The 23,215-nt window shown below is 48.9% G+C and overlaps 8 protein-coding genes and 2 non-coding genes across 10 annotated transcripts; 7 read left to right on the top strand and 3 right to left on the bottom strand.

Moving 5' to 3' along the window:
* Nucleotides 1-181: 181 nt before the first annotated feature.
* F5891DRAFT_993459 (poly polymerase catalytic domain-containing protein) lies at nucleotides 182-3,414 on the top strand. Its single transcript, XM_041378250.1, has 18 exons — nucleotides 182-549; nucleotides 599-661; nucleotides 718-772; nucleotides 824-905; nucleotides 954-1,056; nucleotides 1,103-1,205; nucleotides 1,330-1,476; nucleotides 1,544-1,618; nucleotides 1,669-1,715; nucleotides 1,769-1,866; nucleotides 1,920-1,986; nucleotides 2,119-2,440; nucleotides 2,494-2,544; nucleotides 2,598-2,632; nucleotides 2,748-2,770; nucleotides 2,821-2,934; nucleotides 2,993-3,140; nucleotides 3,189-3,414. Exons 1-18 carry the CDS (start codon nucleotides 376-378, stop codon nucleotides 3,249-3,251), a joined length of 1,770 nt encoding a protein of 589 aa, XP_041234090.1. The 5' UTR covers nucleotides 182-375; the 3' UTR covers nucleotides 3,252-3,414.
* On the top strand, nucleotides 3,393-4,533 carry F5891DRAFT_993464 (uncharacterized protein). The gene has a single exon (XM_041378251.1). The coding sequence runs from the start codon at nucleotides 3,480-3,482 to the stop codon at nucleotides 4,473-4,475; it is 996 nt and encodes a 331-aa protein (XP_041234091.1). The 5' UTR covers nucleotides 3,393-3,479; the 3' UTR covers nucleotides 4,476-4,533.
* Nucleotides 4,534-4,653: 120 nt separating this feature from the next.
* On the bottom strand, nucleotides 4,654-7,440 carry F5891DRAFT_937959 (polysaccharide lyase family 8 protein; the record flags this gene model as incomplete). The annotated part of the gene is made up of 11 exons (XM_041374140.1): nucleotides 4,654-5,670; nucleotides 5,723-5,806; nucleotides 5,858-6,023; nucleotides 6,077-6,120; nucleotides 6,168-6,185; nucleotides 6,234-6,366; nucleotides 6,415-6,482; nucleotides 6,538-6,816; nucleotides 6,869-7,071; nucleotides 7,132-7,244; nucleotides 7,298-7,440. The coding sequence occupies 11 exons, from the start codon at nucleotides 7,438-7,440 to the stop codon at nucleotides 4,654-4,656; spliced, it is 2,268 nt and encodes a 755-aa protein (XP_041234092.1).
* Nucleotides 7,441-8,269: 829 nt separating this feature from the next.
* F5891DRAFT_937497 (uncharacterized protein) lies at nucleotides 8,270-9,731 on the bottom strand (the record flags this gene model as incomplete). The annotated part of the gene is made up of 4 exons (XM_041374101.1): nucleotides 8,270-9,340; nucleotides 9,393-9,498; nucleotides 9,549-9,604; nucleotides 9,654-9,731. The coding sequence occupies 4 exons, from the start codon at nucleotides 9,729-9,731 to the stop codon at nucleotides 8,270-8,272; spliced, it is 1,311 nt and encodes a 436-aa protein (XP_041234093.1).
* Nucleotides 9,732-9,913: 182 nt separating this feature from the next.
* F5891DRAFT_993487 (uncharacterized protein) lies at nucleotides 9,914-13,994 on the top strand. Its single transcript, XM_041378253.1, has 10 exons — nucleotides 9,914-10,049; nucleotides 10,101-11,390; nucleotides 11,440-11,738; nucleotides 11,793-11,895; nucleotides 11,953-12,034; nucleotides 12,085-12,214; nucleotides 12,267-12,617; nucleotides 12,671-12,749; nucleotides 12,805-12,908; nucleotides 12,960-13,994. Exons 1-10 carry the CDS (start codon nucleotides 9,984-9,986, stop codon nucleotides 13,519-13,521), a joined length of 3,066 nt encoding a protein of 1,021 aa, XP_041234094.1. The 5' UTR covers nucleotides 9,914-9,983; the 3' UTR covers nucleotides 13,522-13,994.
* Nucleotides 13,995-14,477: 483 nt separating this feature from the next.
* F5891DRAFT_937656 (ARM repeat-containing protein) lies at nucleotides 14,478-18,033 on the top strand (the record flags this gene model as incomplete). The annotated part of the gene is made up of 11 exons (XM_041374117.1): nucleotides 14,478-14,573; nucleotides 14,636-14,674; nucleotides 14,737-15,349; nucleotides 15,394-15,452; nucleotides 15,502-16,291; nucleotides 16,345-16,686; nucleotides 16,729-16,871; nucleotides 16,926-17,096; nucleotides 17,148-17,267; nucleotides 17,317-17,427; nucleotides 17,479-18,033. 11 exons carry the CDS (start codon nucleotides 14,478-14,480, stop codon nucleotides 18,031-18,033), a joined length of 3,039 nt encoding a protein of 1,012 aa, XP_041234095.1.
* A 711-nt stretch (nucleotides 18,034-18,744) lies between these two features.
* Nucleotides 18,745-19,139, bottom strand: F5891DRAFT_17595 (ribosomal protein S14). The gene is made up of 4 exons (XM_041370797.1): nucleotides 19,122-19,139; nucleotides 18,990-19,064; nucleotides 18,827-18,926; nucleotides 18,745-18,773 (listed from the first exon to the last, which is right to left on the bottom strand). The coding sequence occupies exons 2-4, from the start codon at nucleotides 19,049-19,051 to the stop codon at nucleotides 18,765-18,767; spliced, it is 171 nt and encodes a 56-aa protein (XP_041234096.1). The 5' UTR covers nucleotides 19,052-19,064; nucleotides 19,122-19,139; the 3' UTR covers nucleotides 18,745-18,764.
* Nucleotides 19,140-19,291: 152 nt separating this feature from the next.
* F5891DRAFT_t2 lies at nucleotides 19,292-19,381 on the top strand. Its single transcript has one exon. It is a non-coding gene; the product is annotated as a tRNA-Lys (tRNA).
* A 407-nt stretch (nucleotides 19,382-19,788) lies between these two features.
* On the top strand, nucleotides 19,789-19,878 carry F5891DRAFT_t3. Its single transcript has one exon. It is a non-coding gene; the product is annotated as a tRNA-Lys (tRNA).
* Nucleotides 19,879-21,284: 1,406 nt separating this feature from the next.
* On the top strand, nucleotides 21,285-21,953 carry F5891DRAFT_938471 (P-loop containing nucleoside triphosphate hydrolase protein; the record flags this gene model as incomplete). Its single annotated transcript, XM_041374165.1, has 1 exon — nucleotides 21,285-21,953. A coding segment is annotated over one exon (669 nt), but the record flags the coding sequence as incomplete, so codon positions are not given.
* Between the last annotated feature and the right edge of the window lie 1,262 nt (nucleotides 21,954-23,215).

The raw sequence follows: 23,215 nt of genomic DNA on the forward strand, positions 1-23,215 counted from the left end.
GCCGGTGAAGTTGATCAGATCTCTTTACTCTCGAGCAAAGCCATTGTAGCACGTTTGAACCGTGTGGTCCGGAGAATGCCGTTTCTCTGGGGGAAGTACTTGTGTGATTTGTTGGACAAAAGATAAGGAGTCACGTACATACAACCCGTTCGGCCTCGCTACCGAAATAATTTAACCGAACCGTGCTTCTAGAATAAGAATTCCCCCTATCTCACGTGATAGGGCGGGTGTCGGGATATCTCCATATAAGTCCTCAGGGCGGTGTAGAGCGCGTGGTGGCCATGGACACCGTTTTCCACACCCATCACCGAGTCAGTGACAGGGGCACACTATTTAATCCCCTCCATTCTACTCTCATCTCTTCTCAACTTTTCCATGCCTCGCAAGAAAGCCGTCTCCTCCACCGACGCCGCTGGCGTTCCGATACCAGTGTCATCGCGCTCCACCAGGGCTGCCACGAGGCAGGTAAACGCCGCACCTGCTTCTACTGCAAAACCCGTGTCCCAACCTGCAAAACCCGTCTCAAAATCAAAATCATCCAAGAAGCGCGTCCGCGACGACGACTGAAGCAGATGTCGTCCCTTCTAAAATTGCCAAGCTGAACAAGGACGATGACACTAGTGACAACAAGGCAGACAACGACTCGGAAGTGAAGAAGATGGTGAGTACTGGATGCCCCGAAGTCATACAGCCAGATGCTTACCTCTCAACTTCCAGGTTACTGTTGTGAAACGAGGTGCCGCTCCGGTAGACCCAACATCCGGTCTCATTTGTAAGTGTTGTAATCATGCGTTAAGAGCGTGGAAATGACCGGCATGTCTAGTTACACATCAAGTCTACTCGAATGCTGAAAGTGTTTGGGATGCAATGCTCAACCAAACTGAGGTTGGCTCTAACAAGAACAAGTGAGCACGCGCGCATGGAGAATTCTGCATTCTCATCCAGGCACATAGATTTTATGTTATACAACTGCTGCATCCTATTGGCAATGACGCCCAATGCTCCCTCTATACGCGTTGGGGCCGCGTCGGCGAAAATGGCGCAAGCCAAATCAAGGTTGGTCCCACCATTTGAATTTTACACTAGAAACTTATTATGTTAGGGACCATGGCCATCTGCTTCTGCCATTGGCGAGTTTAAGAAGCAGTTCAGGTCGAAATCTGGCGTTGCATGGCCCCAACGCTTTGGCATGGTGGCTGCGAAGGGTAAGTGGATATTTTCTGAAAGTCCAACCCTCACATGAACACCCGATAATCAGGAAAATATACATGGTTAGGTAAACACATTCTTAGGTTCAAACGCGAAAGAGTAACCTGATATCTTCTCCAGAGCGTGTATTCGAGGATGAAGATAACAAGGCGGAAAGCAGTGGCAGCAACTCCAAAGAAGATGAACCTGTTCCGGAATCCAAGTTGCTACCCGAGTTGCAGGTAATTAGAGAAAACAACTTCCTCACCTGCGCTAATTCAATCAATGGTCGCGGCAGGCATTCTGCAACCTTATCTTCTCATCCAAGTAAGTGTTGTAGTCTGAACTCTCATAGCGTCAACTGATCAATGTAGACTTATTGATGCTCACTTGTCGTCGATGAATTATGACGCCAATAAGCTTCCACTTGGTATATCACATCCTTTGATGGGAGTTGTTCGATTATTCACAGTCTTGCAGGCAAACTCGCGAAGTCAACGATTCTCAATGGGTTTGCGGCATTGAAGGTTCGCTCATCATCACGAAATATTTGTCTGAAATATCGATTTAACGATTTCAGAAACTCGCGGAAGTGGTCGAGCATCCGGATGGTGACATGGCGAAGTCTCTAGGCGGCTTCCAAACTGCCTGTGAAACGCTTACTTCGGAATACTATTCGTGTGTCAAGTGGAAATTTTATTGTTTATTGCTCTGATGTGAGCTTTTGGCAGCATCATTCCTCATGTATTCGGGCGCATGAGGCCCACTGTAATCAGAGACCAAGATCTTTTGAAAAGGGTAATACACTGCGCTTCGTCACAATTCTCATGCTTACATCTCCACAGGAACTGAATCTCGTCGACGCTCTAGGTGACATGGTATGGGAGTCGTATTCGTGCATATTCATCTGCTCACCATGTGTCACCTCAGGAAATCGCCCATAAGCTCATAAATACTACCATCAATGTTGATGACGACGGGAAGCCACTTAACCCGCTGGACGCGCACTTCCGCTCGCTGGGTCTCAATTCGATGGATCCTGTCGCTCGAGACAGCTCGGAATTCGATACTCTCACACGTTACATCTCCGACACGCATGGACAGACGCATCACTTCAGGTCGGCAGTTCTACATGCATTTAGGGTGGAGAGAGGGGCAGAGACTTCTGCATGGCTCGCGAAGGGTTACGATAAGCTTCCTGCTGGCGATCGGATGCTCTTGTGGCACGGTTCTAGGACGACCAACTTCGCTGGTAAGAGATGTGCGAAATATACCACAGGTCATAGACTCACAGCTTTACTCCAGGTATCCTCAAACAGGGTCTTCGGATCGCCCCTCCGGAGGCGCCTGTTACGGGTATGTCACTGAAGATTGTTTATACACGTACAGCGTACTGATGTACAATTCAGGCTACATGTTTGGCAAAGGTGTCTACTTTGCAGATGTGAGTTTTATATTCTTGTCCCATACTATAAACTAACCTGTTCCTTAGATGATGTCAAAAGTAAGTTCGGAAGGGCATTTGCGAGCATCGATGGTTGATATCTGTCTCATTCCAGTCTGCAGGCTACTGCTACGCTAGGTGAGTAATGCAACATCCCCGAAGGGCGCCTCACTAACCTTGATGGATAGCTTGAGTAACAAAATAGGCGTGTTACTCCTCTGTGAGGTGGCTGTAAAACCGTTCCTCGAGATGAACAATGCAAATTACAATGCCGATGAAGATTGCAAGAAAAGCAAGACTTTGTGAGTGCAATCTCTACTTGTTCCGCATGCAGGCTTCTCATACTGCTCGTACCGCCAGGGCAACGAAAGGGGTAGGAATGGTACAACCTACCAATTGGCAAGATGCTGGTATGGCGCTTGGCCACAAAGAACTTGAGGGTGTTCACATGCCCAAGGGAGAGGCATTGCAGGTCAACCCCCCTGGTGCCTTTCTCATGTACAACGAGGTTCGTGCTCGCGATAAAACGTTCCTGCGTCAGCTCACATTTCGCTAGTACATCGTCTATGACCCATCCCAGATCCGCTTGCGGTACCTGCTCATGGTAAAGATGGATTGAGTAAGATTGAGTCGGGAAATATATGTAGCCTCAGTTTTCTTCTGTCGGGAACTACTATACTTGATGGCTTCAATTAGACATGAATTCATCGATCTCCCCTAAAAGGAGGATGATACTCATTTACCGTGATGGTTCAGTAAATATCACGTGATTTCAGACATCAGAGGCGAGGGCGGCTCCCGGCTGACAGCTGAATGTCAACTCTTAAGTTTTTAGATCACTCCGACCATGACCAAAGGCAAAGGCAAGCAAGTTGAGCCTATGGTGCTCCTGCCGCCAATGCCTAACCCGTCTGCAGGCAGCGCCAACCCCTCTGCATCTCTATCCTCCCTCTGGGGATATTTACTCCCAGCACTAAACCATATCGTCCGCTCGCCCACAAACTCAACCGAAAAGGCGCCCGTTATCGACATTTCATATCACATGGGGATACACACAGCAACCTATAACTATTTCACTATGCAAGTTGAGACTGTCAGCACTAACAAGGAGCGCGAAAGACTTACACCAAGCGGAACGGATTTGTATGAGCATATCGACAAGTACTATGCGGATGTCGCTCGGGAACTGTTACTCGGTGCTCCAGAGGATGATTCATCTTTGATCCATTACATCGTCCCGTGTTTCAACCGCTACGCCGCTGGCGCACACTCCGTGAACCGTCTCCTCAATTATGTGAACCGACACTATGTGAAACGCGCTGTCGACGAGGACAGAGGCTGGCTCACTCTGAGCGATATCTTTGATGCTGTTGCGAAGGCTATACAGGACGGGGACACAAAAGATAAAATTACGAATAAGTTGAAGGAGAGGCGGACGGAGGAATTGAAGAAGTGGGGGTGGGATGAAGGGGGGACGAGCGAGCAGCTTGCGCACGCTGAGTCGTGCGCGGAGGCGGCAAGTCCGGTTGACCGTGTCGTACCACTGTCTGCGCTGGCGCTTCGACGGTTTAGAACGGAACTTTTGGAACCTTTGCTGGCTGTTCCCAAATTGAAAGGGAATAAAAGGAGAAAGGCAGGGACTCATAATGGGAACGCTCCCAATTTACCAAAAGGGCGCCTTGCGAGAGCTGTCAGGGAGTTACTAGAAAAGCAAGATGTGGATGTGGAAGAGAGGAAGAGACTAGTGACAGAACTTGCAAACGCAATGCGCGTTACTGGCGTACGCGACGGACATCCTCTACGGAAGAGGCTGGATAAGTATTTATCAACGGGGACTGTATAGATTTATTATCCATTGTAGCTTGATCTCGAACAAGTGGACTCGAAACACAACATGGTATGATTGGAGTATGTCATGATGAGTATCCAGGTGCGCTAATGATTGTTCGACCAGAAATATCTATAAATGTGCGTGAGGGTAAGCATGTGTTGATGATACAGATATGTATATAGAGTTCTTATCAGTAATTCAGGTTCTGGCTGACGCTACTGCCTGCCAAAACGCTGCTAGTCATGTCAAAATGCGCAGTAACACTGTTCTCTCCTCCCCATTCACAAGGTCCTTCCAATCCGTCTTCCACGGAAATTGTGAGCGTCAAATTCGACAAACTTTGTGACGGATCAGCCACAGTGATGCTGCCCGTGTCTATGCAATAGATGAAAACAGCATGAGCACTTGATTCAATTTTCATAGAACCGTAAACCTCGTCGGTGAATGTGAACGAACCGCCCGCTGCGTCCCAGAAGACACCGAAGACAGTGTAGTGGTCTTCATCCAAAAGAGCGCTCACAGAGGCGTCGTTCTGTATCTCCGTCAAGTGAGTATATGCGCGTTTGAGAACGAATGTGCCGTAGTCAACTGCAGGGTATACAGTATAGGAGATGGGGGCACTGCGGTCCTTGTGGTGCAACCAAGCAGCGAATAATTCTACTGTTTCTTGACCTGAAAATATACCTGTGCTGGACCAGTCACCTGTCTTGTTGCTCCATTCGAGGGACAGTTCATAAGTTCCATTGACTCCCCGAAACTCGTACCCGACGTCACCGTGCCATAACGAGTCGGGGTCTGTGAAGTTCCCTCCGGAAGTTCTCATATCATTGACAAATACGTCAGGCCCGCTGAAACGTCTTTGGTCAAGAACAGAAAATACAGGGGCATCGGTCTTCGAGGAGATGTTGGCGATCATCACATACTGAACGTCGTGCTCGAGGAAGAACCATGTCTTTTGCCATGACAAGGTCCCGGTCACAGGGTTGGCATAATGCATCGCTGCGACGCCGACATGTCCGTCGCTGACGCCACCGACAAATGCTTCCTTTCCGATATATTTGGTGTGTTCACAGTCGAGGACCGTGGCATTGTAGTCGACGGTGATACCAGGGATGAGGTTCCAATCCCAAACAGCGGCTATATCTTCATACTCATTGCCTTGGAGGTATGTGTAAACAACACCGTCCGCGAGATGGAAACCAAGAAGCTGTATGGGATAAGTGTGATGATTTTAATGGGGGAGGGGGAAAAGGACCCACGTTTTGCGAGTTCGTACACTCTGTATTCCGGGTTCTTGTTGAGTACATCTTGAGAGACGTAACATAGCCAGGACCCCGAGTGACCTGGGAGTTTTTGAATTTGAATTTGGGGTGCGTAGGTACTGGTCGGCCTACCATATAATCATTCTTATAGAACATACGGTTTCCAAGTATTCCTCCCACGTTTGCATGGGTTATATTGGACGAAAGACTTCTTGCGAAGTCAACGAGAACGTCCGAATTCCAATTCTCACCAAGTTCTTCCACCTTCGAGAGGTTTGTCAGGATACCAGAACTTGCTCTATGTCAAAGTAGGTCATTGCAGTTGGACTGCATCAAAAGGTGAGTACCTACTGGCCAGCGGCCACCGGTGAGCTTATGAAGCGACCCACTGGGCTCTACATGTATTCATGAGAGATGGTCAGTAATTGCAGCTGAAACTTACAAGATCCCAGTGCAACACCTTAAGATCCATTGAGCTTTTGCTGGGGCAGAAAATTCACACACGAACCTGTGTTTCGACGTTAAGATTTATCATCCATCGGTTTCCGTCGACCAATGTCTCGAGAGCAGCTCTTGCCTTAATGTCAGCTGCGAATGAAGTTCCGGCTGCTGCGGTCTCGAAAACGAGGACACCATTAGAGCTATCAAGCAAATTCAGAACATGCACACGAAAAAAAATGCGTGCGTACAAGTCCTTCCCGTAGTTTCCATTATAAAGCAACCCGAGGTGCTGACCGAAGGAGCCGTCCAACTGGATCTATCCAAGAGACTCGTTGAGAAATTGAGTATACCAGGACTTCAGGGATACCTACCCCATCAGCTGCTATGCTAATATTTTCCTGTATGACGATAGTGTCATGGACTCTCCTGTACGCGTCCGAGAGCAAAGAGACATTGGACACAAGAAGACTTTGATCTAGACCGGTTTTGGCTATGTCCAGGATGTTTGCTCCAGCCTCAAAGCTGTATCCATGATCGAACACGCCATACGCACGTAGGGAGATATTACTGCAGTTGCTTAATTGTGTATGTGTCAGGGTGTCGTTGAGGAGCAGACATGACTCTGCAACGAGACTGGGGATGAAGATGACCTGTGGCAATGTTATCAGGCTTCGGGAAACTGGCATCAACATTTAGACGCACGTTGGCATACCAGTTCGTGTTCCAGAAACCAGGTGTGCCGCAAGGACAGCTGTCGGTGCCTCCTTCAACGAGACAGCCGACGTTCGTAAAGTCGTTATTGAACCAGTAGTTCATGGCATTGCCTATGGCAGTGAATATCGTCGAACTGTTAACGTATTGATCGTAGCCTTGGAGTCCCCCATGCCAAGCAGCAGCCATCGTGCCTGTGGAGAAGCGCGTACACTGAGTGTGAATCACATGGAGTTAAGCGTTGGGCAACTAACTTATGCGAACCCAATGATCTGCAGCTGGCCAGCTTGCTTTTCGACCATCACAGCCAGCTGTATAGTCGACATCAGAGTCGGGCCATTTACCATCTCCCTGAAGATCTCTGAGCCTGAAACGGGGTTGCCTTCAACGTAGTCGTGTAGCTTAGCGAGAGCAACGAACCAAGTTGATATATTACTTGGGTCACCTGTGATGCTGTCTATGATCGTGTCCAATCTTCGAGAGTGGATGATGGTGATATCTTGTAAGGCGCTTGAATTTAGTGCTTGGGTTGGATTGCTAGCATGTGCACTCGTGGTGGGCATGAAAGAAGTCGTAAAGTTGAACACCTGAGGTAGAGACGAGAGAAGCCGAAGGTGTCTCAACCGTTTGAGATCCTGACGTCGACGTTCCGCTGCCACTGGATGCTTGAGAAGCAGAAGATTCAGGTGCATATCTTCGCTTCCACCGTTAAACACCACTAAAAGAAGACGCGGCACTAGGCTGACCTCACTACCTCTGGAGGCTGACTGGATTGCCTTGGGTTTCCTGGATGACGAACTACGCGTCGATGAGAGGACCCAAGAAGGCCATGAAACCATTCTGCCTCCGCGAGATTTGCAACACACAGTAGAGAAGTGTAAATGAATGGACGAAGGACCACCATAACCATACGCGCGCAGAAACTTGCTTTGCTTCTGCTCCTGCTGTAACATCGAGTATTTTATACTTACGAGTTCTACAGCGCGGCGACACACTGATGCGTGAATCGACGCGGGTGTGTATTAGATGCATAACTTCTTCTTTTGGAATAAAGTTGGCCTGGGTGCATGCTAATTTCCACCAATCGGAGCGCTCAGTACTCAGCACTCAGCGTCAACGTATAGATTCATGGCTGCAATCACGAAGCTCAGAAGTCAGCATGCGAGTCGCCGTTAAGTTGCTTTTGGGAGGACTGTGTTCACCACATGTCCAAGACTGATGGCAGGTCACAGGTACGGCTAACTGATAAGGTCACTCATTAGGATATTGATAAGCGGTGGCCAGCAATATGAAAAAAAATTGAAGCCCGTCTTCGACCATTTCGATAGCTTGCCGTCTTATGTCACATCATTAACTTGGAAGGTTTGGGTAAGCTGTTAACTGCAAGTGAGTTCATGATGGTGGTTTTGACCCATCAGAGTTGCCCCCGCCCTGACCCATGGAGTCCAGCAACGCCTCCATATCCATGAGGTTCATATCTGAGGGCCGGTGGAAGAAGGTATGGTCGAAGTTGGCAAGATCAAGAGTAGACAAATCGAAATTGCTGTCCCCACTTGGAGGCTGGTGACTGGTCCCATCTGATTGAGAAGTAGCGAAACTTGCGAGAATCGCACCGGGGGAAGGTGCCACATTTCCAGGATGAGCACTCTGGACGCCAAGCGTAGAATGCTGTCCAGATTGCAGTCCATCAGATTCTGGTGGTCCAAACATGTCATTGCCGTGGTTGCTGTTATCCACTGCTGATAATGCGCCAAGCATTTCCATGTCAAGACCGCCTTCTTGAGACTCTTTTGCGGGGTTTGAAGCCCCAGAATCAGGAACAATGGGGGAAAATATGCCTTCTACCCCACTGTTCTCTCCCGAACCCGTTTCGGTTCCATCTCCAAAAAGGTCTGTCATGGTTGACATTTCCATGTCGATGGAGTCAAGATCGAGCTCAATTGGCTTGTCTGCCGAATTTCCTAAGGACGCATCGATGGGAGGCAAGGGGGAATCATCTTCGACAGTTAAGTCAATGTCAACGTGTTGTGAAGACGCAAATGCAGCCATAAGGTCTAACTCCGTTTGAGCTGAGGGACGAGCTGATTTGGGCGCAAGGGATACCGGAGAAGGCAAACTTTGGGAAAATAAAGCGGCTTCTTCTGCGGACATTCGGAGGGAGGATGATGAGAGGTCTAATTTGAGAGGAAATGGGGGGCGGTGCAAGGATGATAGGGAAATGGTTGATCCGCGGCGAGTGGGATTCGCAAGACCTTGGGGAGGAGATGCTTGAGACGGAAGAGCTGGTGGACCCATGACGACATCTGTGTTGACCTCCAGTGGAGGTAAAGGAACTTTGCGTGTGGTTGGAGACTCCGATGTGGATTTGGAACGAGTGCGGGTAGCGATCGCGGCATTCTCGGCTTCGCGAGCACGACGCTGCTCGCGAGCTAGGTCTCGTTCTAGCACAGCGATAGCTCGAAGCTTTGGGCATTATTGGAAGACGCACCACGATTTGAAGAAGGTGATAGCTCACCAAACGCGATTCCATCGCATCATAAAGTTGATCGAATTTTTCGACCTCTCGTCCGAGGGAATCTGTCAAAAAACGAGGTGGATATGGAGCATATTTGTTAATACCACTGCCGATAGTTAGTATGCTGTGATAGCGAACTACTATAAAGCCACGGACAGTCTTCGGGAATCAGCATGAAAGGAATATATTTGACCGGTTTTTACTACCGCGTTCTATCAAAAGGACTCAAGATAGTGTTCGATGGTCAGGATTATAACTTACCTTGAAACAATCCATGAGCGCACTCATTTCAGGCTCCAGGATAGCCATGGCTTTGGGTGGTACGGGTGGAGGAGGCATGATAGAGTCTGGTGATAGAGCGTCTTTTGACTCTGCGGACTTGATCTGGGAAGACACGCTCTTTGGCGCCTTTACGACTTTACGTGGTTTTGGTTTCGGCGGCATGAGAAGCGCCCTGTGCTATTTCTGATTCTGAGGACAGTGAAACGGGTCAAAGATATGTCACACCCAATTTAGAAAGTCTGCCTAGTAGCAAGTACTCCGACACCGACTCATCACAGCGCTCTCATTGACCTTGTATACCGACAGGATATGTCACACAGCGTCCATGATATAACCCCAACGACGAGCTTAGACAGCGTCAACCTCGAGCACGAGGTACGTTTATAGATATTCCCTGCTCTTGTTCCCTAAACGCCGCACAACCAGGAATGTTTCCAAAGACGTTTGCGTCATATAAGTTCCATCCAAGTTCGCAATCTAACACCTTTTCCTGTCCGAGATGCATTTGCTTCTGCTCTCGCTCGTCCAGCTGAGCACTCGCAATTCACGCCTCTGGGAAACCTCTCTGACGACCTTGATATAACGCTTTTACGAAAACGCTCACGTCGGATCTCCACAAACTCTGTCAATACCCTTCAAAGTGCTCGCGTAGATGATCATTCTCCAATATTGGACAATGGTGATGGAAGGGGTCGTCGGAGAACCCACTCTAAAGTAGGTTTCTCAGGAGGAGGGAGCGCAGAGCCCACGCAAAGGAGCAACGCCATCTCCCGCACCATTTCAACCAGTACTACCACACCTACGATAAAACCAAGTAATCGGGCGCGCACCAATTCTATGGTCTCGTCCATGAGTGTATCTACGCTTAATATCAATGTGCACTCCTCGACCTCGAATACGCAGGCACCTTCGACCTTGTCTACCGTTTTATCTTCATCGTTGTTATTCGATTATTCGCAGAGAACCTTGGAGAAAGTTATTCAATCCCGCCTTGTGGAGACTTTCATTTCAATCACTGTTCCAGACACTCCGGATGTTTTTCCGCTCCCGTCTCAATTGCCCGCCACACAGCGAACTCGCGCTGAAAGTGCTCCACGCGCACGCTCTTCCACCTCCAATGACTTTGTCGTTCCCAATTCGGTGGCAAGTGTGCGCAAAGCTTCGAAAGCATCACGTCCGAACAGCGCGGAGTCCTCCAAGGCTGCACCCTTATCCCGACCGGAACCTTCACCCTCAATCCGCTCTTCCACAGCCCTCAGAAAAGGTACACCGCCAGTCAGAACAGCAGGAGCGTCCCTTGCGACACGAGTGGTCCCTAAAGCACACAAGTCCTCGACTTCTGTCCCATGCAACTGCACAGCGAGCCAGCTACCATCACCTCCAGCTTCCCCAGCATCTCCAGAACCACCCCTGCTTCACACCGTGCCGAACTACATATCACCTATCCACCAGCCCTCGACGAACCCTTCTTTCGTGATTGATGCACGGTCAAAATTCGAGTTTGCACCTTGGACAGATTTAAGTGCCGATACGGTGAAGATTGAGTTATGGGCGAAGACTTGTCGGCATCTTACTAGTGGAGCTGGAGCTTCACTCGAGAGCAAAGGAAAACAAAAGGAGATGTTGGTGACTGATCCTACTAGAGAAGGACCCGAGTGGACCGTCCTAGAGCAATGGAATGTCACGCTTGCAGACCTTGTTCCATTGAAACCTGAGGTATGCATAATTGAACCTGTCCACTCATAGATTCTAAATGTTACATTAGCTCGAGGCACATCCGTCACGCCTCCCGTCCAATACCCTTTTCATATCATTCTCCACTCGTGCAGAAACATTCTATTTGCCAACTCGTTCAGTTTCAGGAGTCCATTCGCACTCACGCTCTCCTTCTCCGACTGCGTACAACTCTGAACCAGAGACAGGAATTCGGAAGTTCGGACACTCCGCCGACCCGACTACACCAGCACATTTTCATCTCACCCAGACGCCTTCTGAACAGCCCAACAGATCGCGCAGATCGCGCAGGACAAATGCCAGAACCGCAAGTTCGCAAGATTTACTTCAGTCAGTGTAGCTTATGATGAAAAATATCATGCTTCTTTTAACATCGCCGTTTAGGCTCGTTACGCTCCAGTCATGTATCATCGACCACGAGGAGTCGCTTGCGGATGTAATCCGGCAAATAGATACAACATTGGACAATGATGTTGTCGCGATATTGGTACGTGCATTTTGATCGAATTGTTTCCCGCGAACGGTTCTAAATGAGATTCAATAGAACCGGGAGGCTTCGGAACGTGAAGCGCGTATCGAAGATCGACAATCTGAAGCGAAAGAGATCTTGGAACGGGCATGTCTGTGTGAGACCCTTATGCTTGCCGATATGTATCCCGTGCTTATTACTTTATAGTACGCGGAGATATTGCTTCTCGCCGAAAGAGGCTAAAACATCGGAGAGACATACTTGCAACTGCTGGGTCAATGTATGCTGAAGACCAGGCCAACCTCCGGCAGACTGCCGTGGAAGTTGCTCAGCAGAAGTTTGTCCTCCTTCGTGCTAACGTTAGCAGAAGCTGATTGGCAAATGTATAGGCGGTGTCTTGATGCCCTTCGGGCGCGTCTTGCGGTTATACGAACGTCCTTGATCTCAACGCTGTCATGGTTATATCCTATTGAACTATTTTCTTCCTCAGAGCTACTCTTCACAATCCTTACCGTTCCGTTGCCTATTCCGTTCAACACTACAGAGCCTGCCCCACCATTGTCACTTGCCTCCCACAAGGAAGTGACTGAAGATGCAGTGGCCACCGCGCTAGGTTTTGCTGCACAGCTAGTACAGCTCCTTGCCATATATATGGGCAAAGGCCTGACGTATCCTATCACCTGCATAGGGAGTCGGAGTCTGATTAGAGATGATATCTCGGCCATGATTGGTCCAAGAATGTAAACTTCATGCCTCGTGCATTACATTTTTATCAGCTGACCAGATGAATTAGGTTTCCTTTGTTCTCAAAGGGCGTTGACACATATCGATTCGAGTATGGTGTGTTCCTACTTAACAAGGATATCGAAATGGTAAGCTCAGTTGTGGGCCATGTCCGTCAACATCTGACCCTGCCGACGGTGGCAGCTCATGACAGATCGCGATTTACGAGCGCTGGATATGCGACACACGCTACCTAATTTGAAAAACTTGCTCCTGACACTTACTGATGGTGAATGCGCTAGCGTTCAGTGAGTCAAGGCTTTGCAACCTGTTCACACTACCTAATCTGTGCATCAAAGCAACTCTCGAGTTTTCGATTCACCAGCGTCTTCAGGCCTTGTAACACCCCTACGGGCACACTCGCTACCTCCTACCCTGGTGCTTACGCCAGACAGTCCAAAAGCTAATCATTGTTCGAGCGAGTTGCCTGCAGATGTAGAGGCCGAGAGCACTACACCAACCGAGAGCGGCTCGACTACGCCTACGGCAACTACACCATTGACTGAGGGTAATACGTTCTCTCGGTATTCGAAACTGTCAATTGGCTTCCCGCCCCTGCCGGGATTTTTACGTTCGCGAAACGCTTCTGTTGGTCGGGTGTCGGTGAAATTGGACCCTGAGACCGGCTGGGAGGCGCAAGATGGGGCACAGTGTGCTACATCAGGGTTGCCGGCTCCGAATTTGAGGATTGGGGAGGATGAGGATCGGCGGACTATTGGGGGTGTTGTGGTAGATTGCGAAGAGGGTAAGCCAGGGGAAGTGAACGTTAGTGAAGGGGCAAAGGAGCCGATGGAGAAAACTGTGGAAGGCGCTTCTGCTGTTGTCAATGCGCCTTGCACTGTTGTTTCGCGCGCTTCATGATTGGACCTTACGGATATGTTGCGACGTGTTATATAAATTGCGACACATCTTAATGAAGGCGAGCATTTGCGGGACTTTAATGGGCTGATTTCGTTTTGCTAAGCGCGCTGTTTTCAAAAGTTTGACAGCAGATGCTGGTCCGAGTTCCGCAAAACGACCGCGGGCGGCAAGCAAGGTTATGAGCTTCTGCAACGGCATACGCTGCAAGCCGGGATAAAAGTTACGTTTGGTGTAAGCAAAAGTGTATGATAATTTCGATCGTTGTGAAGGGTCTAAGCTAGCATAAAATGGAAGTCGTGCTTCTAGTAGAAGTCAAACAAAAAATGAAAAAGCAAGGATGCTGTGGTATACTACGTGTGGATTGTACTACTATGAATTCATACATGAATAGAAGAAGACTTGAAGAAGACATGCTTGAAAGGACTCTCGAATAACTTTTGGAGGATCGGCGATTACGCAAGATTGGGTGCCAGTACCGTAAGTCTCCCTGAACTCGCGGTTCCAGCGGACTTTTAAAAAAACGGGGTCCTTCCGGGATTTTTGCTCTGCCAATTCACCCACGCCGGCTAGCGAAGTGCCTTAAATACGCTGCTCATAACTACTCAAATTCAAACGTTCTCCCTTTCGAGTTTCAGTCGTTAAAAAACTGGAGAATTGAAAAAAAGGTGTGTGTCTTCATCCTGCATCACGTTCCACTCGCTCTCTGACTTTTGAATCATTCAGCCCACTAAGCAGCTTTGTACCATCAATCCTAATAGACAGGCTCAAAATTGGCTTGCAGGTCGGTGTTTACGACGCGCTTTGCTTTGACTAGGTTTGTCTGACTTACATTTTCTCCACGCAGGATCTTTGTGTGCAATTAGGCTTATTTTTTAATCCTTCGTCGCTTTCCTCGATCTGTTTTCTGTCGTTCACACCTTTGGAAGAAAAGCTGTCGACCTTTTTTGTTATTCGCAATGATTACCGTTGAAAACACTAATGCTTCCACCGATAATCGTTCCTCAGACGGGAGAAAGCAGAGTCCTCCTGCTTTCCTCGATCTCGCAGACTCGGTAAGTCCATTTTTCTTCCTTCTGCTGTCTCACTTTTCACAATACGTCATCGTGTTCTCTAGGCTGCGAGACTGGGTACTAACATGCCTGATATGTCGGCTGTGAGTCTCATTCATAATCGCCACTCTTAGTTTTTCTTCTTAATTGACCTTCCGTTCCGAAGCGCATCGAGCTGAAGCGCCTGGAGCACGAGCGTCAAAGGTTATTGCAACGGAAAATGTTCGAGGATCAAATGCGCGCACTCGAACAACAGCAGGCGCAGGAGTTGCTTAGCATTCCTTATGATCCCACTGCCTCAGCCCATCTCGCAGTCTCGGCGCCCACTACCCCCCCAAGAGTGAACGCGGTTTTGAATGGTGACAATCTCGTTAGGGCGGCTCTCTCTCACTCTTCTGTGGACGCGGAGACGCTTTCTAAGGCTGTTGGTTCTGCGGTTGCGGACAAAAGGAAGTCAGTCACTTATGCCCCTTCCGTTCATCGGTCCCCAGAGCTTGGGTCTAGTCATGGAATGAATGGTCACTATGGACGACCTGCTGGAGCCAAAAGCATGCCAGCCAGCCGTCGCACTTCGGCTAGTAGTCATGATGATGAACTTGCTAGTCATTTGCAAGGTCTCTCCTTAGTTGGAGAGCGTCCATCTCGAGCGACACCTAGTCCTGGCGCCGTGGCTCATTCGCTTTTGACTCGCGGGAGATACAATGATGAGGAGCGCCCTCGCAGCCAGCAGTATAATGTGGGAATGATGCTCGACGAGCAATTGGATCAGGAAATGCACAGTAAGTGATGTCTATGCCTGGTTTGCTTTTCTCATCTTTTCTAGACGCGATGAGACATCTTCCAACCTCCGACGAGGACAAATTTGCATCCTATGCCAACAGGGTACTTGATCTGCGTTTTGTGCTGTTCTAAACTGACATCCAAACGCAAGATTACTACCTCGTCTGCTGCCCTGGATCTCGCTCATCGCTCCCAGACATCCCCACGGAATTCATTCTCTGCAAGAGGTGACAAGCACTCTGAGTGGCCTCAATTTTCCAACAACCCACGTGTACCTGATGGCTTGAGCTCCCGTAACGATCGCCGCACTGTCACCAACCCAACTTTGACGCTGACGTCTTCGCCTATTGATTTGTCTGCTACTACTACCCTTGGTGGTGGCGTTGCGACCCCACATGCAGGGCAACATGCCCAAGCGTCTCTGGGTTCAGCTGGGCAAGTACCTGGATCTAGGCGGGGCTCCCCTGCCATGAGCACGACGCGTTCAGTGCCAGCTACGCCTTTGTCTATGGCGAACGGTGGCAACTCGCATCTTCTGCAGACTCCTGGCACTCCTCATACTCCTGACTCTCAGGCTTTAAGCGGACGACTTTCTTCGCAAGGTAGTTACCCGATAATCGAGGACTCTGGCAAGAGTGACATCCAACCATCTCTCTCTCGCATGTCATCCGGCCAGTACGACAATGTTTCAATGGGTTTCGAACAATACGGCGTCGAAGATGTTTATGGGTTGAACGGCCAGATGGACAGCGGTCCGTTTAGTTCGTATGATCTCGACTCGAGCACCCGGTCTGGTAACAGTGTCAATGGCGCGAGCGGTTCGACCGCCCTTTACCACCACAATGGCACGCGATACGGGCTGCATATTGGCCGTGGCAATGGCGCTGATGGCAAGATGAACGGTTTACACGGTCCAAAGCACAAGAGGGGTGACATGGATTGTGAGCCCATTTGTCTTCTCAAGCTAGTTCTTTTTCACTTACCTTTTATGTAGTGAACCGTTTTGCTGGCACACGCCTTGAAGACCTTCAGGGCGAAATACCCACACTTTGCAAAGACCAGCACGGCTGCCGCTATCTGCAGAAGAAGCTAGAAGAAGGTGTTCCTGAACATCGGGACATGATATTCCGCGAAACATTTGGTCATTTTGCGGACCTCATGACCGACCCCTTCGGCAACTACCTGTGCCAAAAGCTTCTCGAGTTCTCTACAGATGATCAGCGAAACGTCATTTGCGAGTCTGTCGCTCAGGATCTCGTTAACATCTCGTTGAACATGCATGGTACGCGCGCCGTACAGAAAATGATTGATTTCTTGTCCACCAGACGCCAGGCAAGTCGCTTTTAGCGGATTTTTATCTTCCAGACTTACAGTAGAGCGCAGACTGATCATAGATACAACACTCAGATTCATTCTATTATTCTTGCGCTCAGCCTTCATGTTGTTGTGCTCATCAAGGATCTCAACGGAAACCACGTTATTCAAAAATGTCTCAACAAGCTTGCACCGGAAGACAACCAGGTGAGGAGTGTGGCGGTGTTACACCGTGGTGTTGGTAAACTAACTTTGTGACAGTTCATATACAACGCAGTCGCTGCCAACTGCGTAGAGGTCGCTACCCACCGCCACGGGTGCTGCGTGCTGCAGCGTTGTATCGATCATGCTTCGGATCACCAGCGGGTCCAACTTGTGAATGAAATCACTTACAACGCGTTGACGCTCGTTCAAGACCCTTACGGCAACTACGTTGGTACCCCGTTGCTCATTCATTTTAATATCTGACAGTTACGTTACCAGGTTGTGCAATATATCTTGGATCTTAACGACAATCGTTTTAGCGATGCTGTCATTCGGCAATTCACAGGGAACGTTTGTGCACTTTCTGTCCAGAAGTTTAGCTCAAATGTCATCGAGAAAGTGAGTATTTTGTCGTCTTGATGATCATTCTCATGCCGACTGGGACTAGTGCATCCGTGTGGCCGAACATAGTACCAGGAAAATTTTAATCGAAGAGCTACTCAACCGCTCCCGCTTGGAGAAACTTCTTCGTGACTCGTATGGCAACTATTGCGTGCAGGTACTATTTTTTCTTTCGAGCATTTGGGGTTTGGACTGGACATTCTTGCAGACTGCACTAGACTATGCCGAGCCTGCACAGCGTATGCTCCTCGTTGAAGGCATTCGCCCAGTTCTTCCTTTAATTCGCAACACTCCTTACGGCAAGCGGATCCAAAACAAGTTGCAGCGGGAACAGGCCAACGCTGAAAACTTTGGCTACCATGCTCCTCAAGGCATGATGCCCATGGGTAACCAAGGCCATCATGGTGGTAACCCCGGTCATCACGGTCACGGTCACCACTCTGCAGGCCGGCACATCCCTCAAGGAATGCACCCTACTAGCGTGGCTGATGTCTATGCCCAGGGAGGCTTGTATGGTATGCAAGGCCAAGGCTCCTACGCCCACTCTCATCTCGGCCCTCAAATGCATGGCCTCCAGGCGCGTTCGATCGATGGATATGTCCTACAAGGCACCTCTCCTCATAGCGCGAGTCTGACACCCCCTCATACCCACGCCTCTGGCTACACGGGTGTTGCTGGATATGCTAACGTGAGCCCTTTTGGCACGGTCGGTGTTGCTGGGTCATTGAATGATCCTTACCAGAGCTATGGCTATGGCATGTAGAGCGGACGGGCACATTACATGCTGCTTTGGACGTTTCTACTCTTTCGTTCTTTGCGCACCTGCGCAGTCACTCTTTTAATGGTTTTCAATGTATATTCTATGTTCTTGCGTTCGACGCTCGATACCTCACAAGCACGTCGGCTCGATCTCGCTATCTCCCAGGAGATTTTTCAATCATGAGCAAGGGCCGACTTTTATCATACCACTGCGCATTTGTACTTCCGCACCGGCATATTCCAAACCCCCCATTGCTATTAGTTGCTTTCTGATACATCTTTCTTATCTGCCACACCCCATTTGTATAGCCCTAATCTTCCCGTCATCTAAAGCAATGTCTGTTTAATGGTTAAACCGTCGCAGCACTACCTTCTGTACTTATTGTCCAATCTATGACGTCGCTTCTCGGGTCTTATGCTCAAGCTGATGGTCTGAATCTAGTGTATTCAGGCATTATAATTCTTATGATACCTCTCGTCAAGCATTGAATCCGCTCAATGCAGCGTTGCTTGTTCAAACCAGTAGGATGACCCACTTGTGTGGTACAGCAAGCATTGAATTTGTACCTCAGTGGTATGAGGCGATGTTTTTGCATTGGATAGTATGTGCATTTCATGCTAGTCTTGTTGACATATTATCATAGTGGCATACAAGACGACCAAATGATCTGGCAAGAAAAAGAAGTGTGACGAGAGAATGATGATATAAGATGCAGGTGCGCGACGGGGTACATTTCACCGGTTCTATTCGTTGAACATGAGTTCCTGCAACACGCTGGGAATGCTATGACACCCACCTTCACGAAACCGATGGCAGCTGACTTTTCACGGAAGCATTGACGGCACAAGTCAAGGCCATATTTACGGATGAGACCAGCCTGGTGGGCACAGAGGCGGCTAGATACCCCCAGACCATCACTTTAACGACCCATAATGGCAAACGATGGCTGCGCAACTCACCACTGGCGGGCACCCTTTCCGTACTTTCTAGGACGAGAGAACCAAACGGCGTCGTGGGTCATTTTGAACTTTTTGCTTGAGGCTAAAACGAAGGTTGGACTGCGTAGCGAGGAGGCGTAGGCTTTGGCTTACCTTGCCGGGCTGTTGCTTGCGTTGAGGGCTTTGCTGATCAGGAATCACCCACTCATAGCAGAGTTGCCGTGTTTGGAAGAACTGTACAGTGGCTGAGATAAGGTTCGGTTTCCTACTCGCGTATTAGCTAAGCTGGCGCTTTTAATGGATTGAATAGACGCCTTGATATCGCCCGCCTAGCTCAATCGGATAGAGCGTCAGACTCTTACTGCTAGGCTACGGTGATCTGAAGGCTGCGAGTTCGACCCTCGCGGTGGGCTACTGTTTTTGCGTTTTCTTTGTGCCTACCCTATGACGTAGCCTACGATTTCCTTGTGTTCGCACGGTGCGCCGATGTTGATTGTGTAGACTCGGTGCAGGAAAGGCTATCGTAACAGGCATACCAGTAGCACTAGCACTAGGTCAGTGTAGTCATCATGGTCAGAATGTGATCCTGATGCCCACACTATCCTCGTGCAAACGGTGTCATGCGACCGCATCCTCAGGCTGCAACTATGGAGGAGACAGGCGTCCATGCCGCCATGATTGCTAGTATCGTATCACAGCGTTCTGTCACTTGGAGCCAAGTGTCTCACATGCACATTCCTTCTTAGACTCCACCATCGTCCAGATCGCTTTCCACGACACGTTGGTCACAGGAAACGTTCAAAATGGGAATCGCTATACCGCCCGCCTAGCTCAATCGGATAGAGCGTCAGACTCTTACTGCTAGGCGATTGTGATCTGAAGGCTGCGAGTTCGACCCTCGCGGTGGGCTATGGTTTTTGTGCAGGTCGCCGCACGGTGGTCTCAGCTGAGGCTCGTTCGACACCGTACCCAGTCTCATGTAGCTCGGTGCCGATAAAATTACGGCTACAGCATATTTCTTTTGGACTGCCTAAAGTTTGAACTGTAAATTGTTACGATTCGTCCTTGCTCGTATGAATTGCTATTCGCTGATGTTCCGGCCGAAGATCACTCCTTCCACATAGAAAAAAAAACATTCTTATCTGTGATACATACAAGTGTGTGACATCAACGGTACCGCCGCAAAGACTATATGGGGAGAGGCGATTAATGATTGTCAACGATATGTACACAAATGACGAAATGGGGTAGCACAGGAAAAATGAAGTCAGGGTCACGGACGTTATCCCATATTCGATCCTGAAGTATTTCCCAGCCAGTATTCACAAGCATTTGACCATCGATCGTTTCCTGCAGCTTGCAAGAGAGAAAGTGACGCTAAATGAGATGATGAAAGTTGGTGGTGATCCATCGGCAAATAACTGAATTGATCATGACTCTAGTACTAATGTAGCAAATTAAAAGTCCAGAGCAAGTCCAGAGTCGCGGTATTCAAATTCACTTGGGCAGTGCTAGCGCCGCTCTTTCAAGCACTGCTCAGAACTCAAACCACGGTTGTATCGACATACCGGCGTCGCGGGTCATGGCGACCGAGCGTTACCGTTCTTCAGCGGCCAGCTTCGCGCACTGCCGCGTACAAACACCCGAACTTGAATGGACGCAACCCTGGCTTTATAAACCTCCATTCTAATCCCTACAAGTGACCATACTTCAATACCCCACTTTCTTTCTTTTTTCTTCATTTCACCAACTCAGGTTGGCACTCGGCACTCTCTAACCCACAAATATATTGATATTGGATCAATCATCATGCGGCTTACATTTATCGCTAGCACAGGCCTTCCCATGCCGCGGCCTGATCGCATGCTCACAGGCTATTATGTCTATATCTCTACTCCCTATGACCAGTATAGGACCTTCGATGCGCCGGCAATGGAAGACTGCAGTGTTTCTTGGAACGAAACCCTCACCATACATGAACGCCCTCAGACGCTTTTCAAGCGGCTCATGTCCATCTTCAAATCTGAAGCAGTCCGCCTCGAAATTCGTGCTTCATATGAGTCTAAACAAACGCTCGATCAATCCGAGGTAGTATGTGCGTTTGACACGACCTTCAAACAATTGCTGGCAGAAGGCGGATCGCCTAGTGAGTTCTCACTTTTAGCAATGTCATTGTCTGCTGATGGCGATTCCGAAGCATTACATTCGGATGTGGGTGATAGGCGCGTATCCCTCAAATTGAAAGCGGGTGGTACTAACGAGGTACAAAATTGATTCAAGGCCTTGTGATCACCGCTAATTTAGTCAACTTTCCAGAAAAATATCGTCGTATTTGGCGAAGCCGGCTCAGGGAAAAGCTCAATCATCAATACCATCGCCCAAAAGCAGGTCGCAAAAACATCAAATGATGCAGTGGGATGTACCTTGAAACCTAAACGCTACACAGTAGACATTTCCGGCCATAAATTCGCCCTGTTTGATACCGCAGGTCTGAACGAGGGTAGTGAAGGCAACGTGCCGGACAAGCAGGCGAAGAAACAGCTGAAGAGATTGTTGAAAGAGCGCATGAGGCACAAGTCACCAGAGTCGGATGGTATCGACCTTCTAGTGTACTGCGTGCGGCGGCGCAACACAATATCCCTTCCCACCATCCTTGATGCCTACAACACCGTTTACTCTGGGACCTGCCGGAAGGAGAAAGTCCCAATCGTCGTCGTCGTCGTCACAGGATTTGAGTCTGAGACTCACACGGAGAGCTGGTGGGATGCTCACAGGGAGACATTCAATAGCATGCATCCCGCAGGCCATGCATGTGTCACAACCACTCAGGAATATCTAGGCATTCAGGCAGACCTTACTCGTCGAGTTGCACAGTCGAGCGAGATTCTGCGCGACCTTATCGTGAACACATGCTCGGCTCCGATGGTCGATGACAACTTGCCCGTGGGAACGTGGTGCTGCTTGCCGTTGTGCTCGATGAACTGAATGATTGCGAGTAGCGCTGTCGAGCAAAATATTATTCACGTTGGCACGGGACGCCTATTTGATCCTACTGGAGACTTTGGATAGGTGAGCAGGACTTGCACGATCTTATTGGACGCACCTTTCTAACTGAAAATAAACAAGGGCGATCATAAGCTTCGCAAGACTTTTTGATATATAATGTATTGGTTGTGAACGGTCAATTTTATTATTATTTTATTCTGACATTTTACCCGTGCGCATCATTTCTACGATCAATCCCCTCTTTGTTATGTTTGATATTCGTTCTCCTTTTATTCATGTTCTCTCGTAATCACGTTCTTGTCGGCAGTGAACACGTATGTATATAGATAGACTAGTATGAGTATGCAAACAGTGACATGAAGGTCACCATCGGGAATGGGGACCTTCCTGTCAATATGATCATCATGTTATATACTGCCATTCTGGATGCCAATCACGCCATCATCGAAGGAGCCAAAAGTCCCTGTTGGAATCGGGAAGTATTTCTTTTTTTTATCCTATGCTGCTCACTAAAGAAAGTCCAGCTGGTACAAGTCCATCTCCGTCTTTCTCGACTGAGAACAACTCACTTTGCATTTCACTAATAAGAGATAAACAATTTTCATTGGCTGAGCACGCTACCCATGCAGCTCAAGGTGCTACATACCTCATCAGCTCATCGAGCAGACGAAAGGCATACCAACAACTATGAGCATGGATGGAGATGTGTAGGTAGATCAAATACACGCTAAACTTTTCCGATCGCTAGATCAACAGTACGCCTGTAAGTTGCCTGGCCAGATTTGTCCTACGAAACGAATACCATGCGTGCGCAATTTTGGTCGCCAATACAGTTGCAGTCTGTTCCGGTGGGTTGATTGCAGGTAAAGTCCAAAGGTAACATCGGGATGCGTGCATGGGTTAGGCTGATTCACTGGGCATCATATTGGCGAACAGATGCATGGCGTGTCGCATGGACTTATATTACATAGTGCAGCATCGTCAGAGGTCGTCGCAAATGGCATATGCGTTATAAAGTGGGGACTGGTCATAGATCCGGTGCGCGATCTTCTGAATGCGTATACGCAGCGGGATATATGGGAATAGGTTTGACGAGAGGTATCGCAAGTGTTTCCTCCGCATGTGCCCACGGGTCAGAAAAACATCGAGGGTATGTTGGTTGAGCGTGCAGAAACCCTTGTGAAAACAAATCCTGAGCATGCGAGGAGAGAGTATTGTAGGCATGAGAGTAGGACAGCCTC

Source organism: Suillus fuscotomentosus, assembly GCF_016647785.1.
Source record: "Suillus fuscotomentosus strain FC203 chromosome Unknown F5891scaffold_1, whole genome shotgun sequence".
In the NCBI taxonomy this organism is placed as follows: Eukaryota; Fungi; Basidiomycota; class Agaricomycetes; order Boletales; family Suillaceae; genus Suillus; species Suillus fuscotomentosus.

Excerpts from the sequence above, each read along its gene's own strand:
- F5891DRAFT_993464 (XM_041378251.1), top strand. The coding sequence starts at position 3,480 with ATGACCAAAGGCAAAGGCAAGCAAGTTGAGCCTATGGTGCTCCTGCCG.
- F5891DRAFT_993459 (XM_041378250.1), top strand. The coding sequence starts at position 376 with ATGCCTCGCAAGAAAGCCGTCTCCTCCACCGACGCCGCTGGCGTTCCG. Across the intron at positions 1,206-1,329 it reads TGGCATGGTGGCTGCGAAGG|AGCGTGTATTCGAGGATGAA; the intron begins GTAAGTGGATAT and ends TATCTTCTCCAG. Across the intron at positions 2,771-2,820 it reads GCAGGCTACTGCTACGCTAG|CTTGAGTAACAAAATAGGCG; the intron begins GTGAGTAATGCA and ends CTTGATGGATAG.
- F5891DRAFT_17595 (XM_041370797.1), bottom strand. The coding sequence starts at position 19,051 with ATGACCCACGACGCCGTTTGGTTCTCTCGTCCTAGAAAGTACGGAAAG. Across the intron at positions 18,927-18,989 it reads GGAAAGGGTGCCCGCCAGTG|CCGCCTCTGTGCCCACCAGG; the intron begins GTGAGTTGCGCA and ends GGGGGTATCTAG.
- F5891DRAFT_993487 (XM_041378253.1), top strand. The coding sequence starts at position 9,984 with ATGTCACACAGCGTCCATGATATAACCCCAACGACGAGCTTAGACAGC. Across the intron at positions 11,896-11,952 it reads ATGATGTTGTCGCGATATTG|AACCGGGAGGCTTCGGAACG; the intron begins GTACGTGCATTT and ends GAGATTCAATAG. Across the intron at positions 12,750-12,804 it reads TTAACAAGGATATCGAAATG|CTCATGACAGATCGCGATTT; the intron begins GTAAGCTCAGTT and ends CGACGGTGGCAG.